The following is an 11,130-nucleotide window of genomic DNA, read 5'->3' on the forward strand; positions in this document are numbered from 1 at the left end:
CAAACAACATATATATTTTTATTTTGCAAGAGTCTGATCAAGTTAAATAAGGTTAATATGAAAAGAAAAAAAAACTCTTTTAATTATTTAACGCAATTTCTTATTCAAGATAGAAAAACATGTTTCTTATTATATCTTAATGCATGAAAATGAAAAAACATGGCGGCATTTAGGCTTTGTTTGGATTTGAAGATGGAAAAGGGGAGTGGAAAAGGAGGGATTTGAAGAGAAAGTGAGTGAAAAGTGAGGTTGTTTGGATTAAGGGAAAGTGAGTGGAAAGTGTAAAGAAAGTTTGTAAAAGTTTGTAAGTGAATTGATTGATGTGATAGATAAAAATAAAATTTTTAATTGATGATTTTGTAAGATTACTATTTTGCCCTTAGGTTAAAAAGTTTATAATTATTATAATTAAAAGATAAATATAAAAATTTTAACTAAAAAAATAAATATAAGATATTAATTTAAAAATTTTAATTTAAATATTTGCTTTAAATTTAATGATAATAATAATAATATTTATAGTAATAAATAATAATAATAAATTATATTATGATAATTATATTTTTTAACATTATTTTGTTAATGTTTGTGAAAGTGTTATTATTTTAATTTTATAAACATGTATTACTTTATTTATTTTTTATATTTCTAGTTTTTGATGTCAATATTTAAATAATAGAATTTTCTTAATATAAAAAAATGTATAATAATTTTTTTGAAAGTTAATTAATAAATTAAAAAAATTGATAAATCATTAACATAAATTAGAATGAAATGAAGATACATTTGTTAATTGTATAAGTTAATTTTTACCAATTAAAAAAATAAGAAATTTTTAACATTATAAATTTGGGGGTGCATTTTATCCAATTTGGAACGGCCCGTTCTCAACTAATGTTTTTAAACCAATTTACTAGTTTGGAACGGCGCGTTCCAGTTTTGGAACGGCCCGTTCCAGGATACTAAATTAGCCTTGTTTTAGTATTTTGGAACGGTCCATTCTGGAAACGCCTGGAAGCGAAAATGTGGCAGCATAATCGATTACGTTAGCATATTTTTGCTTCAATTTTTCATCTCTTTTCAGTTTTTGGGCAGGGTATTATCGGGTTTTCACAAATCTTACGTGGCTTTCATCTCTTTTCTTCGCTTTTGTGCAAGGACGGCAACAGAGCTTCTCCCTCTTTTCTTCGCTTTTCTTTCTTTGCAAATCACCGGAAACAAACACTCACTTTTTTCGCCTTTCATTGCTCGTAAACAGTAAATCACGGAAAACAAACACTACCTTAAAGATAAATATTCATTTGAAGCTACTATTGTTCTAATTATGAACGTTAAGGCACAAAAATTAAATTTACTATTTAAATAAAAAATATAGGATAAAATTGATTTTCATTTTCCTTGAAATGAAACTAGTAGTTTGTGTTGGCAAAATACTGCCACCTGTAACATCTGACACGAGCAGTGCGTGGGTTGTGTAGCACATGCACGATTGAGAATTGTATTTGTTTTTGAATTTGTACGATTGCTCTCAAAAGTTCATGAGCGTCAATAATATAATCTTATAAAAAAAATTTAAAACAAACAATGAGACAGGAAGTGCACGGCATGATGTCATGTTGTCTGATAACTCACTTGTGTTTATTTCGGGTTATTTTTTTTAATCTATTTTTAGAATATAAAAGATCAAAATATTTATTTTGTTATTTGTTAAAAGGTCATTGACATCTTTTATTTCTGATAAGTTTATATTCTCATAAGTTGGATCATGCATAAAAGTAGGTAATTAATATTCTTGAAACATCTTTTCTTATATTCTTTGAAATAATATTTCAGATTATATTATTTTTATAAATATGATTGTCAAAAATATAATATCATTCCTTGAAACGAATAATATGTTATTTTATACATTGATTCGAATTAATGAAAATAAATATTAAATAATTTTTAAATTTTTTAAAAATTTACATATTTAATTTATGCATTAAGAACTTTAGAAGTGAGTTCAAGAAACAAAGTGCAAAGTCATTGTTTTAAGAGATAAGTCATCTTACCATCTTATTTAATTTATGAAGTTCTAATATATACAATTATGATTCTTGTAAGATTGAGCAATAATATATCATGATGTATGTAAAATTTCTTACACAAGTGACTTGGAAAGATTATTTTATCAATTTATATAATGTAGGTTTCAACCTAATCTAACTAAAAAAGTCATTTTATAGAGTAAGAATTTTTTTCTTATGTATATATATTATTTTAATTATATTACTAATTAATGTGAAATTTCTAATACACATCTCGTATACTAAAAAACAAAATTTTATAGGATTAAATATATGTAATTAATCTTGTGCACCAGGGGGATTACCACCACTTCATGTTGGTAAGATATTGTCCGTTTTGGATCAAAGCCCTCACGGTTTTGCTTTTGGATACCACCCAAAGAGTCTATCTACCAATGAATACAATTGTGTGTGTATAAACTAATGTTTATCCTCTTATTTGAACGATGTAGGACTTTGCTTTGCATCCTAACAATTATCTCCTCAAACAAAAGACCATGGTTCACCCCCTCCCCTGCAACGAAAACTACGAGTATTATTCGATAATGACCCACAGAACTCACTCACGCTTTAAGTGCTTGCACAGCTGCTCCATCATGACCTCCCTCGTAACAGCAGGTCAATAAAGAATGGTAATAAATTCAACAACCACTTAAATGTATTCTAATTGTAGAATTCTAATTTGGACTTAACTCAAAATCTCTCAAATTCAAATGTTAGTTCATAAGCAAAAGTGCTTCCCATTTGCGTAAAGTAATTTGGTTATATTACAATTTAATGTAAGTTCTTCAACATAAACCAACACTAAGTCAAAATTTTGCATGACTTGGACTGTATTTGGATATTAGTTGTTACACTTTTCAATGAGCTCAAACAGAAAACATTGTATCAAAAAATAGGAAAAAAAATAATAGAAATACAATTTTTTTGGTTAAAAAGAAATAGAAAAAAAATATATTTTTAAGAAATTATATGATTTTTAAAAATAAATAATTATAAAATACTGTAATCCATGCATTTTATTATTATTTAATTATTATATAAAATAAGGTTAGATGGGTGTTAATTAATTTTTGTGGAGAGAAGGTGTAAAGAGTTAGTTTTTATTTTTTATTTTTTATCTTTATCTATTATTAAAATTATAATGATAACAATAAGATTCAATAGAATTTTATGCATATTATCTCAACTACTTCATTATTAAACCAATTTTAGTAGTTAAAGGGTTAATTGATTATAAGTAACATTAAAAAAAAAAGTAGAAAACATAAAATATAATCGATTATATCATTTTATCGAATGTAGATGAGAGCAGTGGTAGTCCCATAAAATATTAAAAGCAGGTATATATCTGCTCCAATCTCCACATATCAATGCGGAAGTTTTTTTCCCCTCTCCTTCCCATTTCTACACATTATTGATGTATTCCACGTTTAGAAGTTGGTACTCTTCTTCACTCTCCCTCCCATTTCTCATGTAAATATATAAACTGTACCAATTACCAAACACAACGTTAATCAATTGATATAAACGGACGGTATTACAAGTTGGATCGTTGCGTGACTTCCACTATTCTTTCTTGATTCGCAATAATTTCTCCATAATTTGCTTCTAAACTATAAAATATCATTGATTTCTTCTATTTATCTATGCTTCGTCAGTTCGACACTTCGACGGAATACATCTATGTGTTGAGTACATCCAAACGTGGTTCATACCGTATAAACAAGAGTAGAGAAATATATTTTCATTTTCATGAAATTATTCTTTGTACCATTCAACACTTTTCGATTTGTTAAATGCATACAAAAGTGGTCCGAACTTCGTATCATATAACAAAACTTAATCTGGAATCTATTTTCATTTTCATGAAGAAAAAAAAATCGTACCATTTACCAATATATAATTAGTTTGGTTTATATAGTATTACTCTATCTCTTTGGTAGTTTTTGAATTAATGAAACGGTAAATAATCGTGCTACATAGACATAGTCCCTCAGGCCTCAAGTATTGAAAAATTCTTGAAAATAGCCACAGTGCTCTGACTTCATTTGGAGGTTGATGGCCCAGGTCCAGGAAGGGGTGCATAAAATTAAAGAAATATATATGTAGTTGTATAATAATTTTTAATATTACTTTGTTATTTTTATAAAGAATAAAATTACTGGCTTATTTCATATTTTTTTATGTTCAAATTAATGACATTTGATTAAGAAGTATCGCTCTACTGGTTGTTAATTTCTTTTTTTGTTACATTCATAAATCCACGTTAAATAAATTTTCAGCTCATTGTGACACATCAACATACATCGAATCTATGATAATAAACTTAAAGTGTAAAGAGTAAAGAATAAAACATATTCTTTTTCCCTCGTATCTTCTTAGTTGTTACCTTTTTCTCGCACTTGTTGGGAGTTCTCTTTCACAGTTTCACCTGACCCGAGAAGAGATAATTGCTTTTGCTTTTGTCCTGATCCTTGGGATAGAGTCATGTTTCACTTGAATCGTTAAATTTGAATAACCAGATCATGTAAACTCGTGTTGCCCTTGAAAATTCAATATTTCAATTCAACATTCCATAATTAAATCTTTCAAGTGTTTTAGTGCAAAAGACACTGATATAGCAGTGAACTTGTTTATCATACGGTGCTTGCTTATAAAAAAGTATTGGGAAAGTTTAGGTTCGAGGCTTCACTCACTGAACGTGAAAGAGGTTCAAATTCCCGACCTGCATGTCTAGAATTGAAAGGGTTTAATAATTAAAATTACATGTCTACAAACGACACTAGAGAAAATATGATTAAGAGGTGGCTTCTACAATATACTTATTCAAGAACTGGAGCGCATGGATGCATCAACTTTTTACGGTAACTGATTATGAATCATTTATGGTTGATAATTAAATATCACCATCTACCGGCTGAGATAGAAGGTGCATCCATGCATCTTAACAAGGAAAGCACATGCTTGAGACCACCTTGATAAAAAAAAAAATGTTATTCTACACAATTAAAAAAAATTGATTAGAATTTAATATAGGTAAAGATTTTAAAAAAAATTCAAACTACTAGGAGCTACTAAGTTAAATAATCTCTTTCATAGAACAGGCTAGAAGCCTACATATTTGTCTTTCCAATATCGATCCAAACTCTATTATATCTTGCAAACTATGTGTATAATTTACCTAAACAAAACGATTATACAGAGGGTTTATTTTGAATAATCAAATTCACTATACATCATATTGAGCTCTCCTTTAGTGAGTTCATCCATCATTACCGTCATTTACCCACTTTTACCATCAATAAATGTGGGTTACATATGAATTATAGGTTAGCTAGCAGTGAGTTGTCTGTTGATCTAATTCAGAATACTAGCAATACGTATTTAAAATAGAGTTGGGCTTTCCACCCAGAAGATAAGAGTATCATGGAAAATAAGCAATACTAGTAATTATCTATTTAACACTTTATTTCTAACATCTTTTATTGTATACTAAAATTTATTGAAAAATTTCAAATTTGATGAGTCTCATTTCTAAATCAAGAAAAAGACTCGGCAAATAAGAAGAAAGACTCACCAAAACTTATAATTTATAATAAATTTTAATCAATAATGAAGTGTTTGAAAGAGAGTATTATCGGTGTTCCTTTATAGAAAATTTGGAAAATTGCTCAAGTAGTCTTGTAGATAAAATTCATGAGCCTGGGTTCGAAATATTCGTATTCATGTTTGCCAGTGCAACATGTAGAATCCAGGATTAGTCGGTCAAAAGGTCTTATTCTTATACATGTGCCAAATATTCCATCTTTATTTTTTTCTTTACCTTTACACCTTTTTCTTTCAGCGAGTGTGGCATCACACAAAAAATATCTCACCCCATCTTTCCGCAAGATGGATGGGCATAGGCTTTCTCAACAAGAAGCATATAATGTTAATACAACCCATTTCAGAACCAAATAAAGCATCAAAATATGCTACTCTAGTCTGTAAATACTTTTATTCCTAGAGTTCTGTATCCAAACAACTGTTAACAACACCAACGCTCATGACAAAGGCACGGACATAAAATCATTAACATCTAAAACTTCAACCATACTGTCCACTAGAAAAATCTTGTGATATACACAATGTGACACAGGGAACGATCTGAAAACTCTTTATCCCTTGTGTTTACTGGGGGGGAGGGGAAACTTCACCATTTCTCTACCCCCTATATTAACTGCCCAAAGAGAAAAAAAAAGAAAAAAAAAATCTTTTGCTTTACTTGCATCTCATCACTGTTTCAGCACAATATATTAAATGACAAATGTATAGATAGATATTTCAACTGTTAAGGGACATGGAAGCGAACCTTGTACAGGACTGAATCACCAGGTGTCAGGGGACTTGAAGAATCTTGTTAACAGCCGAGTCCAGAGCATCTACATGCTTTCTTAAGATTTTTCTTCAAACCATTAAGGATGCAATTGAAAACTAAAATCAAAGAAGGATCACCTAACAATCCAAAAGTGTTCCTAATCAAGTCCTAGACAGAAATAGTGAATAAGGCACCCTCTGAAGTGCATAAGGTTGTATTCACCCTTAAATCAGAGTAAGTTCCCAGATACTAGACGCACCATCACTTGCAAACGAAAGGCTTTCTCACTTTAGTGTAGTATTTCTTCACTAGCAAGATGATACACTCAGTATAAAGGTTTTTTACACTAAATTGTCATTTAACCGAAAATTGTTAACTTATAAAATAATTACTTTTAAAGCCAAGTTAATGATACTTTCTAATTAATTGACAGCATAGAAATCCTTATTCTGAGCAAATATAAACATTCCAGAATAAAGAAATAGCCCCATGTTAGAAAAAGATTGTGAGATGAGTAGCCAGTCACTATGCACGAAAAAAAAATGTAAAATAAATCATAGCAAATAGCAAAGTGATTGGATACAATTGAGAGGCGAGATCATCAACACTCTTCATCTCCTCATTCAATCTGCACCCCCAAAAAATAATGATGATAATGGATTGGAAACTATCCAACTTCAACAGGAAGCTTCATCTAAATTCTTTTAGTTTTCTATTACGCGATATTTCCGTTTTCTAAGTTGAACATCCATATAGAGAGTAATAAACTAAATTCTGATTGAAGATAGTAAAATAATAATAGTAATACCTGAGACAGGAATTTATATAGCGATTCCCCTTGGTTGCTGCATCAAGCACTATAAAAACAGAGATAAATGTTTAATATGATGATTATGATAATGATTTGAAATTAGAGAGAGAAATGAGGGTACCAGATTCCTGAAGGCGACCGGTGGCGTCGGTGAAGCAGTGTACGTGATGGAGCGAAGTGGTGGTGGATTCGGAGAGTGCCAATCGGAGAGAGGCGAAGAGAGAAGTGTAACTCTGAGCGATGGCCAACGAATCTCGCTCCACAACCTCAATCGCTCTCAGTATTTCACTCTGATTGTTGAAAGCGACGGCGTCTGAGACTGGGGTTTCTCCGCTTTTTGGATTGGGAGTGGAGCCACCACCCTCGCATTCTGCTTCTCTATCACCCATTTTCATTTCAAATTCATCCAACAAACTAATTTAATTCTCTTTTTGTGCATCCTCTTCTCAATCACTGTCCATAATATTAATGCCACGGCTTTTTCAGTAATTTACCATTTTTGTATGCTATCAAAAATAAAAAATACTTCTCATGGTTGTTAGAAAATGAAAGTCCAACCAGAAAAGTATTTATTATTTATAAAATATAAAAATCATTTAATTTTAATGTTTCCTTGTAAAAGTTTTTATATTACTAACTAAAAAAACATTCACAAAAGTTGGTTTTTAAAAGTAATTTTTATAAAAGTTAATAAATTTAATATATACTGTAATATTTTTTATCCATTGCTATATACTATAATATTATTCTTTTACAACTACTATACATAACATTAAATAAAAAGTATACTATTATACCTGGTGTACGTATTAACGTCTATATTCTTACAAGTATTTAAAATTTTAATTAACCTTTTTATAATTAACAATTTACATTTGGAATTCAACAATAATATTATTTGTACATTATAAAAAAAATTATTAATGAAAATGTCAACAATTGAATGAAACTTGATATTTTACTGAATTTTAACTCTCAAATTATATATTAAATATTATATATGTTGTGATTTAAAAAGTATAATAATTTCAAAGAAAAATTTTAAAAAATAAATTAATAATTAATATTTTTAAAATTGAAGGATAATGAAATTTTTTATAAAATAATAAATATTATATGTAATTCAGAAACGAAAAATAGACATATATGATTGATAAAATATAAATTATTTTTTCTTTTTTTTTTTACTATCACTTTAATAAATAATGTTATTTTAAGAGATGAATAATTTTAAAAAATTAGAGAAGAATTGTGTTATTTAAACATACTTCAGGCGAGGTGAGTACAAATTTTTCTTCTTCTAAAATTATTTTTAAAGTCATATAATCAATATATTTGTTTATAATATTTTACAATTTAATTAGTATATCTATTATCATTTGATATAAAGTATTATATAATAAGATTATTTTACTTTATTATAAAAAAAACTTTTTTTTGAAGGAATAATAAAAAACTTTTAAAATACACTTTAAATAATTTTCAATTAATTAATTATGTGAAAAATGTTTGAATAAAAGTATGAGTTAATTACCTATATATTGTCAGTGTAGAGTTTTTTTACACTGACAATCAATTATATCTTTTAATTGTGTCATGATACTATAAATACATTTACTTTTAACAGTGACATGACACGATTAAAAAATATAATTGGTTATCAGTGTAAAAAAACTTTACACTGACAGTGTATAGGTGATTAACTCTAAAAGTTTGTGATAATATCTCGAAAGGTTAAAACCTAATTTGGTCCCTTATAATATTTTTTTTTTGTTTCAATTTAGTCTCATTTTAATTTTTGGTTTCAATTTGGTCATTAATAATTTAAATTAATGCAATGTCAGACTTCTGTCCAAATTATTTAAATGAAGTTAATTGTTGGCCACGTGAATGTCACATAGATGCATAGGTGGATGGCAAATTTCTTTAATGCATCTGGAACCAGAACAATCCGTTCTTGTTGCACTCTTGGTGTGTTAATTTTGCACCTGGAACGGGCCGTTCCAGATGCAAAATTAACACACCAATAGTGTAACCATAATGGACTGTTATGGTTCCAGAATGCCAAATACAAACGGTCGATGATTATAGTTCACGTCCATGATTCTAAATCATGATTGTGAATCATGCAAGGAAAAAAACCCAAGGTACAAAGCATTTCAAACACTGAATTTGGTAATATTATCAATGGGGATTGATAACTTCAATTGCTAAACATTTGGGTTATACAGTGTATCATTAAGGACAATGCAGTATATCACTAAGGACAATGGTGACAAATTTTATTTCATTGTTAGTCAAACTATAGTGAACCACTTACTACCAAATCAACACTATATAGTCAAGGATGAAACGACATGGTGTTTTCCTTTGAAGTCATTAACCGATGTACCCCAACAATAACAACCTGTTCTTGAGGAGGTACAACTTGAAGTAAAGGAAAAGGACACACAGGACCAACATTTCTCCACACAATCACATGTACAGGTAGATAATGCTGATATCCTGTCAGTTATTCAATGTTATATGGTGGATAAGATGTATTATTAGCACCTTCAGCGTTATCTAAATGATTTCCTTTCTTAGTAATTTCTTTGAACTTTCTTAGTATATGTTATGTTATGAATTTTTGTTTTCAATCTCTTAACCATATTTCTGTCTTTGAATTTATGTTATGTTATGAATTTTTATTTTCAATTTCAGAACCATATTGCGACATTTTGTTGAACGTACGTATGTGATTGGCGTTCTGGAACGGTCCGTTCTGGTTGCATATGTTGTGTTAATTTTGCATCTGGAATGACATTCTAATTCCAGGTGCATTAAAGAAATTTGGCATCCACCTATGTATCTACTTGGCATCCACCTGGTATCCACGTAGCTAACAATTAACTTTGTTTAAATAATTTGGACGGAAGTTCAACATTATACTAATTTAAATTATTAAAGACTAAATTTAACAAAAAAATTAAAGTAAGACTAAATTAAAAAAAAATATATTATAAAAAACCAAAATAAATTTTTAACCTATCTCGAAATCTTGTTGGAAAGCCAAAGATCCCTCCTGAACATTCTCTACTGCCATGATTATTATGAATACTCTTTTATCATTTTGTTTCCTTAATTAAGGCCACTGATAACCAAGCAAACTTGTCATCTACAAAGCAATGATTGGTTTACGGCCAACTAAATGGAGCACAAGCTCAAAGATCATGTGCAGTTAGAGAAGTTCAACTAATATAGGCAATTCGGTACCCCCAAAAAGGAAAAGGAAAAACAAATTGTTCACATTTAGTCGTCATCATCGTGTGGACATAAGTATGGCAGGACCATGAACAAACATATGTACGAAAAGCACATTTCTTCTAAGATAATGTTTACAATGTATTCGTCAAGCATAAAAAATGTCATGTCAGTGTGTAGAATGTATATAGGATGATAAAATCCTTAAAATATGTCAGATTTAGAAAATTTCGGAAAAGTTGTCTGACTTCCAAAATAGTTTTAGCTTCATCATTAAATGTTTTACAGAGAATTTCATAACTCTTTTTTAGGTATATGCAGCACCCTTCTTTCATAGCCGCCATATGTGTTTTTGTGATTTTGAGTTTTCATTTTTGTCACGATTTCTTACCATTTGCTTCTTTTATATAAGGGAACAAGAAAAAGGAATATTACCACCTTTTGAGAAAATTGTTGAATGCGTATTTTGATAGGGGCTACGCATAAAATATTACATCTATAATACAAGAGAATGGTCCTCTAATACTAATAGTATTTTGTTGAAGTTGATAGTTGATTGATACAATTAGTTTCCACGTAATATTTGAATGTTTTATTCTACTGAAAAAATAAGAATTTTTTTATCATTTTAAAATATATTATATTTA

The 11,130-nt window shown here is 29.0% G+C and overlaps 1 protein-coding gene across 4 annotated transcripts; it reads right to left on the bottom strand.

Annotated features, from left to right (window-relative positions):
* Window positions 1-4,338: 4,338 nt before the first annotated feature.
* LOC109800653 (uncharacterized) lies at window positions 4,339-7,692 on the bottom strand. 4 transcript variants are annotated; one of them, XR_014431812.1, is made up of 6 exons: window positions 7,362-7,692; window positions 7,238-7,286; window positions 7,013-7,057; window positions 6,424-6,516; window positions 4,895-5,046; window positions 4,339-4,805 (listed from the first exon to the last, which is right to left on the bottom strand). XR_014431812.1 is itself a non-coding variant. In XM_020361464.3 (5 exons), the coding sequence occupies exons 1-4, from the start codon at window positions 7,633-7,635 to the stop codon at window positions 6,450-6,452; spliced, it is 435 nt and encodes a 144-aa protein (XP_020217053.1). In that variant the 5' UTR covers window positions 7,636-7,692; the 3' UTR covers window positions 4,339-4,797; window positions 6,424-6,449. The 4 variants fall into 4 exon arrangements, 3 of the variants coding, with proteins under 3 accessions (XP_020217053.1, XP_020217051.1, XP_020217050.1); XM_020361464.3 differs by lacking the exon at window positions 4,895-5,046 and having other exon boundaries at window positions 4,339-4,797; XM_020361462.3 differs by lacking the exon at window positions 4,895-5,046 and having other exon boundaries at window positions 7,362-7,691.
* Window positions 7,693-11,130: the final 3,438 nt, after the last annotated feature.

This window comes from Cajanus cajan, chromosome 2 (assembly GCF_000230855.2).
Source record: "Cajanus cajan strain Asha chromosome 2, NIPB_CcT2T_4, whole genome shotgun sequence".
Lineage (NCBI taxonomy): Eukaryota > Viridiplantae > Streptophyta > Magnoliopsida > Fabales > Fabaceae > Cajanus > Cajanus cajan.

What these genes read in the sequence shown, in the direction of transcription:
- LOC109800653 (XM_020361464.3), bottom strand. Translation starts at nt 7,635, where the DNA reads ATGAAAATGGGTGATAGAGAAGCAGAATGCGAGGGTGGTGGCTCCACT. An exon ending in TATATAAATTCCTGTCTCAG is followed by an intron (nt 7,058 to 7,237) that starts GTATTACTATTA and finishes TTGGGGGTGCAG; the next exon opens with ATTGAATGAGGAGATGAAGA. An exon ending in GATGATCTCGCCTCTCAATT is followed by an intron (nt 6,517 to 7,012) that starts GTATCCAATCAC and finishes AATGGTTTGAAG; the next exon opens with AAAAATCTTAAGAAAGCATG.